The following is a 17266-nucleotide window of genomic DNA, read 5'->3' as shown; positions in this document are numbered from 1 at the left end:
ACCCCGGGGCGGGCGCGGGGGGCGCGGGTCCTGCTCGCGGGGCTCGGGGCGCCCCGGGGGGCGGGGCCTGCCTGGTCCCCCCACGGCCCGGGGCGGCGCCTCCCCGGCCGGACGCAGCCTCGGGAGCCACCCGGCCCTGGGCGCCCCCGGCCGCGCCCCTCGGCTGCCCCCAGCGCGGAGCCCAGCGCGGGGCGCGGGCTGCACCCCCAGGCCGGGCCCCCCGGGCGTGGAGAGCCCGCGTCCCCGCGTCCCCGGGAGCTGGGGACCCCCAGGCCGGTCCAGGCGCCGGGACTCGGCAGCGAGGCCAGAGCCGTGTGGCCGCGCCGGGCACCCGCGGAGGCCCAGCCCGCCCGGCCCCCCGCCCGGCCCCGCGCCCCGCGGGCCTCCTGCCCCGGCGCAGGGTGGGCCTGGCCTGGGGGGCCGTCGTGTCTCAGCCCCCGTGCCGCGAGCCGCTGCTCCGGGCCCGGGCCGGTGAGGCGGGGCGGGCCGGGCCGGGCCGGGCCGGGGGCTGCTCCACCCTGGGCGCGCCTCCCGGCCTCCCCGGCCTCCCCTCCCGCCGTCTGCCGGGGCGCAGGAGGCCTGGGCGGCCTTGAGCGGGAGGCCGGGCCGGGGAGGCCCCGCTGCTGGGCAGTCGGGGCGCCGGGGGGCACAGGCGGGTGGGCCCGGGAGGCTCCCGCGCGTCCCTCTCGCTCGCCCGCTGCTGACCCGCCACGAAGCCGCCGCCAGATCCGCTCACGCCGCCCGCGGCAGCGGGGGGCCCGGGGCGCACCCGCCTTTCCCTCCACGACGCCGGTCAGGGCCGAGCTCAGCCGCCCTCACCGTCCTGCGGGCCGCTGTCCGCGGCCGGCGTCTGGGGCCGTGAGGGCTGAATTTGGGGCCCCTAAAAGTCGCACGTTGGAGCCCCGACCCCAGGACTTCAGAATGTGCCTGAATTTGAAGTTCTTACAAGTTACAATGAGGCTAAATGGGGGAGCCCTACCCCCTCGAATTAAGGGCCTTCCAGCAGAGGGCAGCTGGACAGGAGCCCGCGGGTGCAGTGACCGCAGAGGCGGCAAGAAGGCAGCCCCCGCGGGCCACGGCCAAGGCCTCGGAGGAGCCAGACCTGCCGGCGCGTGCCCTGGGGTCCCGCCCGCCTCTGTGAACCAGAACCCAGGAAAGGAACCCCTGGGACTCAGCACCTCGCGACAGCGCGGGGGCCCCTGCCCAGGGAGGCCTGTAGCCCTGGGCTCTGCTGGGGGCCGCCTCAGGCCCGCGCCCTCGTGTCCCGGGAGAGGGCCGGGAAGCGCACGCTGTTTCTAGGACACAGGCTTCCTGCAGCCGGGTCGGGGGACAGGGCTGGGCGGGGTCCGGCCCTGGGGTGCCGGAAGAAAGAGGCCACCGCTCTCCTCTGCGGGGGGCCGGGCCGGGCCTGCCTGGGGCCCGCTGGAAGTAGCAAAGGCCAACCCGAGCCTTCCAGGGGCCCCGGGACGACAGCCTCTGTGTGCCCTGCTCCCCGGGGCCCCCTGGCCACCTCACACTCTGCCCGGCCAGACTGCCTGGCCGGTCTCTGGCCACGGTGCCCTTCCCATGTGTCTTCCTTGGAAACCTCTCCTGGCCTAATCCTCGGTGTCGCCACACGCCCTGGCAGCTCCCTGGTGGGGCTTCCCCCGGGCTGCCCTGTGCCCGGCCTTGCTGCCACCTGCGGTGCTGCAGAGGCTGGGGTGCCCGGCTGCCGCCAGCCTGGTGCACACAGCTGGCCCAGTCCTCCACAGCACCTGGACTTGCCGGGCTGCCAGGTCGGCACGAACACGGTCCAGCGGCCTGGAGCCCCGATCAGTCAGGCCCTCCCTGCCACCTGCTCCCCTCTGGGTCCAGTCTGCTGGCTGGAGGCCTCCCGTGGCCTGGCCAACTTGTGTGAGCTGGCACCACTGCCCTGCGCTGTGCCCACCCCGGTCTGCCTGGACCCCAAGGTGCTGTCTAGGCCACAGTCTAGCCACCCAATACCCACCCGCCCCCCTGGGTCATCCGTGCCCAGAGGCCCTTCCTGCCCACAGAGCGCCGCAGGCCCCGGCCTCTCCGTGGCCTCTGGCCTACTTTCCCTGGCCTGGTTGGCTGGATGGCCCCCCTCAACTCCCCCGGCTTCCTGCCCAGGAAGTCAGCTGCGCGACTTGACGTCAGAACGCTGCCGGGTGGGGTGGGAGGGCGCCTGCCCAGCTGCCAGGGATGCCGCCCTCCGCCTTCCACGAGGAGAGCCTCTGACAGGTCCCGGCATGGCTGGCTCCCTCGGTCCCCCCCGCGTGGGTGGCCACAAACAGCCGGGCGCGGGCATCGCTTGCCCCTTTCACAGGTGGAAAGATGGAGGCCAAGAGCCAACCTGACGGCTCACATCATACAGCCAGGCACAGGGGGCGCAGGGGCTGCAGCGTAAGACCAGAGATGCACAAGCTGCAACCTGTGCCCTCAGCGGGCCCTGCCCACACCCCACCCCAGGACCCGGTGTTCCATCCTCCGGACACAAGGGCCTGTCCTGCTCTTGTAGGAGGACATGCTGCCCCACCCAGAAGCACTGCTGGAGGCCAGAGGCCTCACCTGCCCAGGTGGGACGGCCCTGGGCCCTGCACAGTGGAGGGAGGTCCTCAGGGGCAGTGGCTCCAGCTGGCAGGGCCGGTCAGGTGGGGTTAGCCCCGATGACATGAAGGGGCCCTGTCAGGCTGCTGGCACACCTGGGAGCCGTGGGCTGTGCCACCCCCGGGAGGCCCAAGCCTGGCTGGGGTTTGGCGTGGACCCTGCCCGTGGCCCGCAGGACTCCCAGGGCTGCCTCCACTGCTGGCTGTAGGGGTGCCACATTCTGGGTTGCCTCTCCAGCTGGGGAGCAGGCTGGTCTGCGGTGCCCGGGGTGTTGTTCTCGTGGGGCAGAGACCTATTCCTGTTGGGTGAATCTGGGGCAGCTCGGGGGGGAGGGGCGTACCCCGTCTCCTGGCCCCTGCGGCTGGAGGGGCGATGGCCAGACAGAGCATCCCAGTGCGGAGCCTCTGAGGTTGCCAGGGCAGGGGACCTGGCCCTGCAGGGAGGCTGTGGGAGGCATGCACCGCTGGCTTGGCCCGCGGTCCTGTCTCTCTTCGGTGGGGGGCTGCTGCGTCCTGCTTTGGAGGCTTGGGGGAACGGTGCCCTGGGAGGCCCCCGTCCACGTGTCAGCCATGACCCAGCAGGAGGCCTTTACCCACCCTAGTGTGTGGGGTGGGACAGTGGGGCAGGGAGACCAGCCTGTGCCCGGGCTGCTGGGACACGTGGAGGTGACCGCCGCGCAGGAGGAGCTACAAACCGATTTTGAGACTGCGGGAAGGCTGGTCGCTCTTCTTGGTGGGTTTATTTGCCTTTTTATATTTGAGATCAATTAAAAAACAAAAGAACTAGCCAAGGCCCAGGAGCCAGGCCCACCTGACTCGGCCCAGGGAGGGAGCAGGCAGGAGGGCCAGGCCTGGGCCCAGCCGGGGGCGCTGCGGCCTGCTTGGAGGTGGGGCGCACCCTCTGTGGGACGGACACAGCAGCAACAGGCCCTTAGCACAGTGGACAAGCCGCTGCAGGCCCTCAGCAAGTGGACGAGCGCCGAGTCCAAAACCAGCTGAAGCCAAACAGCTGTAAATGGTGTGACTTGTACGTTGATTAGAGACCAGCCTCCGTGGGGGGTCGACCAGCCCAAGAACAAGATGGCCCCTGGACGATGCCCCCAGAGGCCCCGTGCTGGGTGGGCACGTGGGACGGACAGACAGGTGTAAGCGTGTCGCTGGCAGTTTTTACGCTGGAAGCCTGGAAGCCAGCGGCAGCTGCAAGGCTGTGGCCCGGCACGCTGGAGGCCCCGAGGACGGGCTTCTGTGCTGGCCTGGGCCTGCCCCGGGTGGCGGAGGACACCCAAAGCCAGCTCAGCCAGGAGCTGCCCGGCCCGCTCAGGCCCCCCCGACGTGGGCACCGTGGCCCCAAGCCCTGGGAGTCTGTCCACTCAGACATCTCAGCGCGTGTTTCCCGGAGCTCCGGGCAGGGAGCAGCAGCTGGGCCTGCTCCCCGCGCTGGCTCACCGCAGGCGACACCCTGTGGGTGACCTCATTTGGGCCTGGAGCAGAAATAGAACAGTAGCGCCAATTAGCAGGTGCCGAGGAGGCCGAGCCCAGCCGGGGCCAGCAAGTCGGCCACGGCCTCCCTGCGGAAATCACTGCCATGGAAAATTCCACCGTGAGGCTCCCCGCTGGGGGAGGGGCTGCGGGCAGGTTCCTGCTCCTGGGGCCACACCCAGCCTTGCCTCTTGCTGGTCCACAGGCCAGGAGCCAGAGCATTTGGGGCAGAGTGCCAGGGACCCCGGAGACGCTGGGTCAGCAGGGTGGCGTGGGCAGGGAGGCCTTGTGGGCTCCCACACTCCCCGGGAGTTCTGGATACAGGTGGACCCGGCATTGTGCGGGGGCGCGTGGTGAGGCCCTGACTCAGCTGTCCCCTGCGGTCAGGGGTCCAGGGCCTGCAGCTACTCTGCACCTGCGCCTGGGGCACCTGGTGCTGGCTGAGGGGCAGGGGTCTGACCCGGGCCTGGCCTAGAACCGTCAGCATGGGGCTGCGGTCAACCTGCCTCAGCCGCTCTGTGCACCCCGAATCCAGCCTTGCAGACACTGTGGGAGGAAGCAGAGCCCAGGCCAGGCCCGAGGCCAGCCTGGGGGGGCGCGGGCCACTCCCTCACCTCAGTCCTGCGTCCCTTGAACGTAAACGGTGGTGGCAGATGGTCTTTCCTGCTGGCGCGGGGCAGCAGGCGTGCGGCCCCCACATTTGAAGAGGGGTCCAGGCCAGTGGCCAGGCCGGGGCAGTGTGCTTCCCCATGGGCAACAGCAGGGAGGCAGAGCAGGACGCTGGCCCCTCCCGGGCTCCGTGCCCTGCTGCCCACAGTAGGCCTGGCCTGGCACCTGGGCCCAGGGGGAGAGGAGTGTCCAGAGAGGCTCCCTGCAGGCCCCTGTTTCTGAGCCTCCCTCGGGCCTCCCTCTTTCCCCTTGGGGGCTGCTTCCCGCCACTGAACTCACTAGCTGGGGCTTGGGGGCTGGGCTGTGGAGCGTTTCTAGGCCTCAGCCTGCCTCGCACAAGTGGGTGCAGAAGGGCCACGCCAGGCGCCCGCGGCCCTCTCGCGCGTGCTGCTTCTGTTCCGGGGACACGTGGACCCAGCAGAACTGGGCGGCTGGGTTCAAGAGGCACAGAGCTCGCTTTGTCTCCCCAGGGAACCCCCCTTCAGCCCCCCTCCTGGAGGAGCAGGCCTTGCAGGCAAGCCCACCAGCAGTGGGACGAGCTCTGGGGGGATGTTTAAGGGCTGCTTCTTAGCCAGGCCGCCCCCTCCCAGTCACCCTGGAGGAGGGGCAGGGTCTGGCCCCAGGCAGTCTGGCCAGGCAGGAGCACACCTGGGACCGTGGGCCTGAGGGCGCAAGCTGGCTGAGAAGTGGGGTGGGGCTTCCCAGCTGCGTAAACTGACTTTCCAAGTACTCCTGGAGGGTCTCGGGGGTTCCCTACAGATGCCCCTGACCCCCACGGAGGCAGGTCCAGGCCAGAAGTGAGCAGGGTGCAGTGCAGGACGACCTTGGTCCCAAACTAATAAAATGGGAAGCCATCGTCGCAGCCAGGCTTGCGTCTTGGGGAGGCCACGCTCGTGAAGGCCGCCTTTGGTCTCTGGGGAGCCGGGAGGGACACTGGCCTTCTCGGGGGTGGGGGAGCCCACTGGGGAGGGCGTGGAGAGCGGGAAGGCAGAGTTGCTGGGCACCTGCTCGAGGGGCGGGCCGGGCCAGCGGGGAGGCCTCGGCTGCCTGTTCCCTGGGCCGAGGGCTGCCTGGGAGGCAGGAGCGGGCTGCGCAGGCCAAGTGCTGGGCTGGAAGCGTCCTGCCTCGGGAATGACCCTCGGCCTTAAAGGCCACGGGGTGGGCGGAAGGGCCTGGTCTCAGCGACAATCACTTGGGCCCCATCTGCCAGGTCCAGGTCTGGTTCCCAGGGTGACCCTGGGCCCCTCATCTGCTCGGAACTTCCCACCCTGCCTGCACGGCAAGGAAGAGGCTGAGCTTTTAGCCCCATGATCCCCAACAACACGGGCCCTGCTTACCACCCCACCTCTCGCCCCATTTCACAGAAGGGGAGGCCCAGAGGGGAGCTGGGGCCTGTGCTGACCATCCCCACCCCGTCCCCAGGTTTACAGGGGGGTGACGTGATGCCTGTGACTTGGGGCACGCAAGGGCACGGGGCGAGGAGCCGTGGGAGCACGCAGGGGCAGGGGCTGCCTGGAGCAGGGCTCCCCGGGGCCGGCCCTGCGTCTGTCAGTGTCGAGGGGGGCTGGGGAAGCTCTGACATCTTCCTCCTTGCGGGAGACCGTGGCCAGTTCCTCTTTCCGCGCTGCTGGGCCCTCTGATTGCCGACACCTCTGAGTCCTGTCTGCCCGGCCTTCCCCGGGGGCGGGAGTGGTGACTCAGGCCCATCTGGTGCCCACAGCTGCTGCCCGCCCTGGCAGCATGCCCGCTGGTCGGACGCCGGGTGTGGCCGAGGCGGGCAGCCGTGGGGGAGCGTCTGGGGTCAGCGACGGACAAGAGCAAACGAGGAAATGCGGAAACAGCGGGCGGGGTGGCGGGCGCGGGGCCAGCGACAGGTGCTCGGAGCCCTGACCTTGGCCGGGAGCCCGGAGCCGCTGTGGTCTCTGACAGCTCCAGTGAGCTGGGCGGGGACCCCACGGCAGCTTCTAGGGGCTTCTGCAGCCCAGCTGGGGCTTGAAATCGGGGGAGGACCGTCAGCTCCCCTGTGCCCCTCTCCCTCCACTCCTATCCCACCTGCCCCCCGTCTTCGAGGATGGTGAACACCGCCCCGCTTCACAGATGGGCAAGGTGACACCCGAGTGGGCTGGGACTCGCTCAGCCACTGCCCCTGCCTCCCACACCCCTCTGAGCACGTTGGTCAGGGAACAGGACGTGTCTGGGCCTCAGGCCTTCCCCAGTGGAGACGCTCTGGGTGCGAGGCTTGTTCTGAAAGCCCAGCTGCAGAGACGGGTCCCGCCCTCGATGGTGAGCCCTGCCAGGCTGGCCCAGCAGCGCCCCAGGGTTCCGGCCCCGCACAGCCCTCTGGGGCAAGGCAGCCCGGCTTCCATGTCTCCATTTCTTTCCAGTCATTTCTACCTCCTTTGACAAGTATGTCCTGAGACCCAGCCTGCCGCTCACCAAGTGGCTCAGAGGTGGCCGGGTCACTGGGGTGGGGCCCCTTGCCCCAGCACGGCCCTCAGCAGGCATCTGGGCAGTGTGGGTGCTGCCAGCCACGGCGACTGGGAGTTGCCTGGCGTCAGGGACCCCTGCAGAGACTGTCCACCTTGTCTGGCCTGGGCCTCTGCCCCTGCTTGACACTGACCGCCACCTTGGGCTCCCTGGTCGCCCCACCCAGGGCACAGGGCCAGCTGCTGGGAAACTGAGATTGGTGCCGGCGGCCTGAGGCGGGGCGCTCCCAGGTTCCCAGGCTGTCCAGGTGTCCCGTGTCTCGGCTCAGACTCTGAGGCGCCCTGTGGGCCAGGCTCCTCCCCATGGCCTTCTGTGTTTATGCCTGACCAAGGCTGGTTCCTGCCTGCCAGACCCTGTCTCTGTGTCTCTCTGCGCCACCTAGAGACGCAGGTGACGGAGCAGCCGGGAACAGGCAGCGTCTCCTCTCTCCCTCCCAAGCTAGCAAGAGGCAAGAGTCAGTCCCGCAGGTGCTCATGGGCTGGGCAAGAGCAGGGGATCTGCAGCCAGGCCTTGCTCCAAGGCTTGACTCCAAGCTAAGCTTAGCCAGCGGGCAGGTGGGTGACTGCACTGCAGAAAACACTGGGGCAGGACCTGGAGGATGCCCTGCCCGCAGGCCCAGGCTGTCCCCAGCACCTCCCTGTGTACATCTTGCCCTGAGGAGCACCTGCCTCTTCCAGGCCACCAGCACACAGGGTGCACCTCGCCGCCTGCTGCTGTGTCCCCTGCGCTCAGAGGGCGCCCCTGACACTGAGGGTGGGTGCAGAATAGCAAGTGCCCTGTTAGGGCATAGGAGTTCCTAGCTAAGTCCCACCCACTAGGTAAGGTTTACAGGGGGTGATGTGATGCCCGTGGCTTGGGGGACGCAAGGGCACTGGGAAGAGGGGCCACGGGAGCTCTCGGGCGCAGGGGCTCGGGTGTCGGAGCAGGACTCCCTGAGGCTGGCACAACCTCCTCTAGTGACCAGCGGGGCTGGGGTGGGGGGTAAGACACTGGTCCTGCCTGCAGTCTCACCAGCTGTGTGCTGAGGCAGACACAGCTGGGCCCAGGCGCAGGCCCCCGAGGGACGCCTGCCTGGGCGAGTGCTGGCCACTGCCGCCTGTCAGCACCAACCCGGCCCGGAGACGCTTAGCCAGAGGCTAACAGCAGATGTTTATTTCAAAAGAGAACTGGCAGGTGTGCCCAGGACTGGCTGCTGGGGAGCGGGGGCGCGCTGACTGGCCAGGGGAAGGCCCAGAGCAGGGCGGGGGCAGCCCCTGGTCCTGCAGGGCCCGGGCGGCGGGGCGGGGGCGACGGCTGGCGGCAGTTATCTTCACGTGTCTGATTTTGCTCTCCCCCCCAGGCTTGCCTGGCCGCCTCCTTCAGTGTTTCCCGGCCAGAAAGTGCCCTAGCCTGGCGTCAGTTTCCAGGCCCCAGCGGCTGCTTGGCGCCCCCTAAATGTTGGGGGGGCCACGACGGCATGGGCGGCTTTGGGTGATTTACTGGGAAAAATATCCTCTCTCCCTCCCTCTCTCTGCACGTCATTTCTATTAAAGTTCCTTCATATTAATACTAGGAGTCTGCTTGCCTTTGTGCTGGGGTGCAGGACCCCATTTTACCGGTGCACGTTTTGGGGGTCCCCAGGTTACCCCTGGGTCGCCCAGCATGAAGTCTCCGAAACCCGCTGTCTTCTCCCCCCGCACCACACAGGGGGCCTCGGCAGGAGGCGGGCTGAGCACCGGGTTCTGGGGGGCCTCCCCGGTGTCCCGCCCACACCGGCGCCCCGCCGCCCCGCCCCCGCCGCCCCGCCCAGCGCGCCCCGTCGCGCGCTCATGTCGTCACGCCCGCGCCCTGCGCCACGCGCGCCTGGGTCGGAGGCGGGACTTCCGGGCGCGCGGAGGCACAACTTCCGGAGGGAGGCGGAAGCGCCTCTGGGCTGTGCGCTCGGGAGTCCCGGGACCGCTGAGGGGCCGCCCGGGGCACGGAGAGCGCCGCCGGGGCCGGCCGGCCGCACTGGGGCGCCGGGGCCGCGGGCCTGAGGGATGAAGAGGGGCCATGGCCAGCGACGGGGCCAGGAAGCAGTTCTGGAAGCGCAGCAACAGCAAGGTCCCGGGCAGGTGGGTGTGCCGGGGAGGGCCAGGCCGGGGTCAGGGGTCGGAGGTCAGGGGGGCGCGTCGCCCCGCGGGCGGGGGGTGGCGTCGGGGTCCGGGGGGCGAGCCGGGGCGCGGAGGAGGCTGCGGGCCGGGGGGGGGGGGAGAGGCGTCGGGGGCGGGGGTGGCCGGCCGGCCGCGGGGCCCGGGCGGGAGGAGCAGCCCGGCAGGGCTGTGCCGACCCCGCGGGTCCACTGCGCCCCGGGCTCCCTGGGGACGCGGGGGGCGTCTGGCCGAGTCGCGCGTCGGGGGTTCCGTGGGGTCAGGAGTTGGGGGGGAGCGAGCGGCGGGGAGTCGGCTTCCCGGAGGGGGTGTGGCGGCTCCGGCCCACTTGATTCGCCGTCTTGTTCTTCGCGGCCGCAGCTCTTGCCTCGAGGCAGGGGAAGGATTTGAGGCTCTTGTGAGTTGCCACTTTCCGTCCTCAAAGCCAACTCCTATCTCGAGTAAGCAGCAGGAAACAAGTTACTTTTTTTTTTTTTTAAGTTAAATGCTTGCAATGACCCTGCAAGCTTTACAGCTCCAAAGTCCTCATCTGATTGGCACTGCAGAACCCTGACCAGGCCACAGGGGACAAGGAGGCGTCAGAAGGAAAACACGGAGGATAAAATCAGCGCTGGTGAAAGTAGATCAGTGATAAACAAGTTCCAGGATTTCTAAACGCAGTGTTATAAACTGAAGTGTGCAGTGCTGAGAATGAAGAATTGCTGTAACTGCAGTGACTTCGAGGAGAATCATTCATAAACCCCGTGAATTCCTAAGTATTGCTTGATAAACAGCCTCGCTTGAATGGTAGACTCTCACGCTTTGGATCTCGTTGCGTCAAAACAGAAACCTTTAATTTTCTGAGTGGTCCGGGAGTTAGTAGGTGACTTTGAGACTGGAGGGGGCCTCCAAAGGTCCCCCTTTACTCCGCAGGATTGTGAATGAGGGACGATGGATGCTTTCATCAAAACCAATGTCAAAACCCCTGCCGTGGTCCAAGAAGATGTGACAGCTCGGGAACAGCCAAGATAGGAGGTCCTAGTGGGGACAGCAGCAGGTGCCCCCAGCATAGGCACACATGGCGGTAGAGATTCTGTGTGTTGCATTCAGATTTTGGGGTTTTGGTGCCTCCTCTGTCTAGATAAACTTTCATTTTGAACAAGTAGCTGAGATGGAAGACTTGAGCCGCCGTGTGACGTACAGTGGACTGAACTTCGGGTTGGCGACTGCTTTGGGGTGATGTGTTCCCCCCATTCACTTCTGCCTGGACATTTATGATCTTGTTGGGAACTAGGGTCTTTGCAAGATGTGGTCAGCCGGGGGCTCATGGTGAGGGAGGTTGTACTTGAGTTGGGGGCTCGAGTCCAGCAACTGGGGATCTTAGAAGAGTGAAATGTGGGTGGTGAGGCAGACGGGAGATGGCACGTGACGACAGGGCCCGTCATTGGAGCAGGGTATGGGCAAGGTATAGAGGATGGCTATGGCGCCCCGGGAGTAGAAGCTAGAGGGCCAAGAGGGGCTCTCCCTGGAGACTCCAGGAGGAGCATGGGCTGCCAGCACCTTGATTTTGGACTTCTGGCTCCCAGAGCCGAGGGAGGGTAAATTCTCTTATTTTTAGCCGTTAGGTTTGTGGCCATTTGTTACCACAGCCACAGGGAACTCATACTGGCCTTGACTGTTCTCTGAGAGCCCGCGTCCGCAGAGACAGGCTTTGTTTTCCCTTTGCTTTTGACCATGTGCTGTGTCTTAGGTGTTTTGAGAGCAACTCCTAGGTTGTGGGTAAGGGTTTGAGTGGAGTCTTGGAGACCTGCTCGAGGCCGTTCCTGAAGGCGGTGGGGCAAAGAGAGGGGTCAGGCCACCAGACAGACTTGCATTGCTGCTTCGAGTGCCCTGGCCTCCTGGGGTCTTGTCTCGGCCGTGCTGCTGCTTGGGGCGGCTGGGGAGCTCACAGGATGGCCTTTTTCCAGTCAGCCTGTATGTGACCTTCCTGGGGTGGTCGGCGGTCACACGTTGGTGTTTAGCTGGTGAGCCTTGGCTCCAGGCTCGGCAGGCCCAGGGGCAGCGCCCCCAAGGCCTGCTAGGAGGTTGTGAGGGCCTGGTGGCCTGCACCAGTGTGGCGAGAAGCCGCTGGATTTTGGGCGTGTCACGGAGACGACAGGATGGCGAGGGCCAGGAGAGGGCTGGCTCCTGTGTGGACGGCCGGCTCCCGAGGGCTGTGGCTGCTGCGGCTACTGCGGCTGCGCTAGTGTTCTTGCCACACGCCCCTTTCAGGGCCCAGCTGGAGCCCTCGCCCACGGGGTGTGAGGACGCGGGCCTTTGGGCGCAGCTTTACCTGGGGGCGGCCGCAGCCAGGTGTGGGAAGAGTTTGTAGGTGGGACAGCGGCCAGAGAGGCCCGGTTTGAATGTGGCGAGGCTGGGGTGTGGGGGCCAGCTGGCCAGAGGCCAGTCCCCGTGTCGCCACAGCCCTCAGCTTCCAGCTGGCAGGGCTGCCGGGGCAGCCCCCCCTCCCGTGGACTCGGAGGGCCGCCCTCTGCCATCAGCTGATGATGGGAGTGAGGGGACGGTCGTTCCTTTAGGAGCGAGGCGCCAGGGCCCGCGGCGGAGCCAGGCGTGCGTTGTGGAACACAGGTGGGCCGGGCGGGCTGGGGCAGGTGGCAGGCCAGGGAGTGTCTGGGAGGCTCTGGGAGGTGCAAGCCGGACTCAAGAGGCCGCAGAGACTGGGTCTTCAGGGTCCTGTGGGGTAATCCCCTGGTCCTGCCCATCCTCTGTGCTGGGGGTGGGGGGCATGGGAGGGCGGAGGTGAGGCAGCTGGGGCTGTGGGGCTGGGCTCTGGGAACTGGTGGGCCTCACCTGTGCCAGGTGGTCACCAGGGGCTGGCTTGAGGGATGGGGTGCGGGAGGCAGAGTCATGGCCCTGCAGTGTTCGTGTCCTGGGGCCCCTGTGACCTGTAAGCCTCAGGACCTGTGAGGAAGCGGGGTTAGGTTGCAGCTGGACTAAGGGCCGGCCAGCTGCCCTGGAGAGGCTGTCCCAGCTCGGCTGGTGGCTGTGTCACCCTGTGAGCACTTAGAAGCGCTCAGAGAGTCGGCGTGAGGTGGACCCCTCTGACGGTGGCTTCCAGGATGGAGGTGGGACCCCGCTGGGGACCAGGGACACCCGGAAGCTGACCTGTGTACAGGGATCTTGGTCCCACAATGACCAGAAACTTCCGCTGACGCCCGCGTGAGCAGGAAGTGCGGCCTCCTCAGAATGGCCTCCGGAAATAGCGCAGCTGGCCACACCTGGACTCCAGCCCGCCGCCCAGCCAGGCTCCTGACCCACGGCTTTAAGACAAAGACTTGGTTGTGTGTGTGCGTGTGTGTGTGTGCGTGTGTGCGCACACGCGCTGCTCAGTCTGCGCTCGCTGCTCTGCGGCGCCCCCAGGCCCGTCCGAGGGGAGGGCTGCAGCCTGCCCCTGGCCGGGCCTCCTGCGTCTCCGCAGGTGGGCCGCCCCTCACCGTCACCTCTGCCAGGTGCCTGCCGTCCCCAGGGACTGGGCTGGACTGAGGGCCCAGCGTCCGCAGGGCCGGCTGTCGCCCCACGCGCGGGCGTCCCCGAGCCTCGCCTGCCTCCTCGCGCGGGTTTTGTTGTTCAGTGGGGTGAGAGTCGGTGTCGGCCCTTCCGCTTTTCCGCGTCCCGGGGGGCCCAGGAGTGCTCCTGCGCTGACTTGGGTTTGTGGGGGGCCGTGTCGGGGACACGGTCGTGCTGTGCCCGCGGCCGTCACTGCGGGCTCGGTTTCCTCACGTTGTTAAGTGCCCTTCGCTGTGCCTGGAGACTTTCTAAAATAAGCTACTTTATTTTAAAATAAAATAAAATTAAAAGTCACATTTTCCGTCTCACGGGTCTGTCGGCGCCGCGGGTCTGGACTCTGCCGGGCTAACTCTAAATGGGGGCGGAGGCAGCGACGCGGCTCCCCGGAAGGCTGCTCTGCACAGTGGGAGCGGCCGGTGCGCCCGCCTCCCGGGCTCTGAGGGCGAGGGCGGAGCCCGCGGGGGAGCTGAGGGGCCGCCCCGGGAGCCCGCGCCCCTTCCGAAGTGCCAGGGCCCGGCCCGGCCTGCACGAGCTGGGACGAGGCGGTGACCCCTGGTGGGCCGGCTCTGCTGTGCCCTGGCTGCCGCTCGGCGTCCGCTCCTGGGTCCACCCGGGTGGTGTGGGGGCTGGCCCTGTGCAGCCCTTTGGGGTGCAGCAGGGACGCAGAACCTGCTCCGCACTTGGAGGTACCCAGGGTCCTGTAGACAGGGTGGGGAGGGCCCCGCCACCAGGCTCGGCCCCGGGCGCGCCGACCCCTATAGCCCCGTGGTTCTCTCGGGGGTCCAGGGATTTGGGGAGGGCTGTGAGTGGGGGTCCAGGGTAAGTGTTCGTGCTGCACCCCAGAATTGAGGTGGCGCAGGCCTCGTGGTGACATCCTCGCCACGGTGTCCTGTCTCCCCTGCGCCTGGCTCTTCGCGGGCATCCACCCGCTCAGTCTGCACGGCGCCTGGGTGCCACGTGGCCGCCTTCACAGACGGGGGCTTACGCCGAGCCGAGGTGCGGCCCAGTGGTGCACACCCCCCGGGCCGGGCCTGGGCTCGTGCAGCTCGGGCCGCCTGCCGGGCCGGGGTGGGGGACTGCAGCCGGGGTGGGGGACTGCAGCGCTGTGCCCCTGATCCTGTGTCCTGGGACTTCCTAGGTGAGACGAGGCGCTTCTCCTGGGTTCACCCCGGCGTTCCCTCCCCACAGAGGACTCGGGCCCCGGGGACAGGGCAGCCGGGCCTGTCCCACTTCCAGGGCCCTGTGCTTTGCGGGACTTCTGAGTATCCAGCTGGTTTGCTCCTAATTTCCTCCTCCTAGGGGCTCACGTGGAAACTCCAGCCTGAGCGCTCTGGTGGGGAGGTGCCTGCAGCGCCAGGGGCTTTGGCAGGCCCACAGCATGGATGCCCTTCCCACCTGGGGGTGCGGGCCTGCCCATGCCAGCTCTGTGGATGCCTCCCGGGGCGGCTTCTCAGCAGCAGCAGCGCGGCCCAGGCCCCTGCCCAAAACCACAGCCCCGCGCGAGTGTCTGGCCCACGGCAGGCCCGCTTAGCTCTAGCTCACCCTCGGGCCCGCCTCCCGCCTCCCAGGTCTGGCGTACACCGGCGCTGCCAGGGTCTGGCCTGCCTTGGCATGGGTCCCGGCCGGGCTGGCATGGTCACTGCCCACCACCTGCCTTCTGGCTAGACGGCGCTTGGGCTTGACTTTGCTGGGTCTGACCTCCACGGTCAGCCCTGGCTGGGCCCGGCTCTCTCCTGCGCCGTGATGCAGGTTCTGACCCGCGCCTACTCTCTGGAAACATCTCTGCAGTCTGCAGCCGCGGCGAGGCTTGCTGCCTCTGGGCTTAGCGCAGGCGTGACAAGGGATGCCCATTCCTGTCTTGTGGGTGGGCTCTGGACCGCCGCCGAAAGCCTCAGCCGCTGGTCAGGGCCGAGGATGTGGGTGTGACCAGTGTGGCGAGGCAGGCATGGTCCCTCCACGTTCCTGCAGTCCTTGGAGACACGGCAGCCCTGGAGAGCACCCCGCCACCCGCCTCGCTTTCCCATGTGAGCACGTTTGCAGGTGGTGAGGCCGGTGGGGGGGGCTCTGGCCGGCGGGGTGAGGAGAGCAGGCCGTTCTGCAGCTATAGCGAGCCCAGGCCGGTGCTTCCCTCCTGTCGGGTCGTCGGGACCGGCTTCACCAGGCGGAGGGAGAGCCCACAGGCCGCCCCTTCTCGGGCCCCTGGCGCTGTGTGGTCGCCTCTCAGCTTGGTGGGTGGTGCTGCCTGGCGCTTGGTGGGCAGGACCTGCCTTGCCCGGGACGGTGGGAGGGCTCGTTGGCCTCGGCAGCCGTTGTGTCTTCCCTTTGGAGCTGGTCTCGGTCTGGGCTGGTTTTCTGTCCCAGGACCAGCCACTTGCGCACTGGCGTTGCCTGTGTCAGCCAAGCGTGATGTCACAGCCAGCTCTGCCAGCCTGGCCCGGCGAGGCCAGGGAGAGGCCGTCGGCTCCTGCATCTGGACGGGAGAGGCGTGTCCGCCTCTGGAACCTGACTCCTGAGTTCAAAGGCCCGTTGCTCAGCTGTCTGCGCGAGAGGAGTGGCAGGGAGGGTAGCTGCGTTTGAATCGCGGGTGCACCCTGTCAGCAGGCCAGCCCGGGGGTGCAAGGGTGAGCCCGAGGGGGCCTGGTACAGGCGCCTCCGTGGACCTGCCAGGGCCTGATCTCCGTGCAGTGGGGGGTGGGCTGCGTCCAGGCGGCGTGGGCCAGGCCACTCCTTAAAGCTCGTCTTGCCTTTGGGCACTTCTTCGGGTGGGTGGCGAGAGAGCCGCTGACGGGGCGGGCGGGGTGAGGCGGTGGCGGAGGGCACAGTAGAAGCGTTCATTCCTTCTCCGGAGGCCTCTGAGTTGCTGGGGAAACTTATTTGCACATCTGGGCGCGCCCGTATGTGTCAGGTCGAGGCCAGTGGCCGGGCGGTCAGTCACCGGCCTAGTTCTGGTTCAGAAAACGGCCCTGAGCGCGAGGGGGCGTCCTGCGGCGTCGCTCCGGGAGGACGGCGGGGGCTGTGCACGGCGCCGCCGCCTGTGACGTCACACAGCCGGGATGGGGCGCTGTCGTCCGCGCGGCGACGTGCTGCTTCACGTCTCTGTGCCGCCGAGGACGCCGCCGAGGGTGCGTTTCCTCTGAGGCTTTGCGCGCTCGTCCCCGTTTCGCTCACGGCTGTGCCCGCCCGCTGTTGCCGACCCTTTCGTCAAAACCAGACACGCGCTGGTCCTGTGTGTGCCGTCAGCCTTGTCTTCGGAGCGGGCTCGGGGTCGAGGCTCCGAGCTCAAGCTGAGAGGCCCCAGGATCCGCAGGAGTCCCCCTTCCCGGCGAGGCTGCGCCGGGCCCCTCGCGGCGCTCCGGTGGCCCTGCTCTTTCAGTCTGCACCCGGGCTTTGCCGGCGCGCCTCCTGCTCGCGGACTCGCGGCCTGCCCCTGCCGGGCCCGGCGCCTTCGCGGCTCCCGGCGCGCCGTCTCGGCCCCACGTCCGCCGCGAGGAGGGCGAGGGCAGAGCAGCCGCTTGGCGGACACGCCACTGGCCCGGACGTGCCGGCGCGTGGACGTCCAGGGCAGCCCCCCGCAGCCTCTAGGAGTCGTGTCTTCGTTCCGTCCTCAGATGTGTGGCTCGGGGGCAGTCGGGGCAGACCTTTCGCTTTTGTCGTTTCCAGTCCTGCCCGTGGCCGGCCGTCCGCACGCGGGGTGAGCTGCGGTGGCGCGGAGTGGCCCCGGCGGGCGTGCCTGCGCTCTGTGGAGGCGCCTGGGCCCTCGCAGGAAGGGCTGAACCGCCTTGGGGTGCCATTCGCCCCCTCCACATGGGTCTCGGGACCCCGGCTTGGTGGCAGCGGCTGTGGCCCCCGACGGAGGGCCGCTCCCCAGTCGCCTGAGGGACTGGGGCCTTTCCCAGCAGTGGGCCTGCGGGGAAGCTGACCACAGCGTGACTCGTCTTCCCTTTCTCCACAGCATCCAGCACGTGTATGGCGCCCAGCACCCCCCCTTTGATCCGCTGCTGCATGGCACGTAAGTGAGGCCTCGGCGTGCTCCCGGCTGCTCAAGCTGGGCTGGGGGCGGGCTGAGGTGACCCCAGCTCCCTGGGCTTCTTGTGTGGGGGGGGGCCCTTTCGTTCCACACTTGTCAGTGGACGGGCCGCCCCAGCTGGCGGGGAGCCTGAGCGGAGAGCAGGTCACCCCAAGCCGGCGGCCCTGGGGCCTGCTAAGGTCACCTGGTCTGCCTCCCTCGCCTCTGCTGCACTCTCCCCGTGTCTGGCCCCTCCGCCAGGCCAGCGAGCGCCGTGCGGCCCTCGGGATGCATCTTTGGACGGGCAAGTGGACCCTGGGGGCCCAGTGTGGTGACTCGTCCTC

General features: G+C 68.1%; 1 protein-coding gene across 1 annotated transcript in view; it reads left to right on the top strand.

Annotated features, from left to right (window-relative positions):
* The first annotated feature begins 9230 nt into the window (after positions 1–9230).
* Positions 9231–17266, top strand: part of TBC1D22A (TBC1 domain family member 22A) — a 97526-nt gene continuing 89490 nt past the window's right edge. Inside the window, exons 1-2 of the mRNA XM_037513374.2 lie at positions 9231–9334; positions 16869–16925. Coding sequence (XP_037369271.1) covers positions 9273–9334; positions 16869–16925 — 119 coding nt within the window. The 5' untranslated portion in view covers positions 9231–9272. The remainder of the gene's footprint in view (positions 9335–16868; positions 16926–17266) is intronic.

This window comes from Talpa occidentalis, unplaced genomic scaffold (genome assembly GCF_014898055.3).
Source record: "Talpa occidentalis isolate TD23 unplaced genomic scaffold, MPIMG_talOcc4v2.1 talOcc4.16, whole genome shotgun sequence".
In the NCBI taxonomy this organism is placed as follows: Eukaryota; Metazoa; Chordata; class Mammalia; order Eulipotyphla; family Talpidae; genus Talpa; species Talpa occidentalis.
The sequence above is the reverse complement of the archived record's forward strand: the minus strand, read 5'-3'. Positions and strand labels throughout refer to the sequence as shown.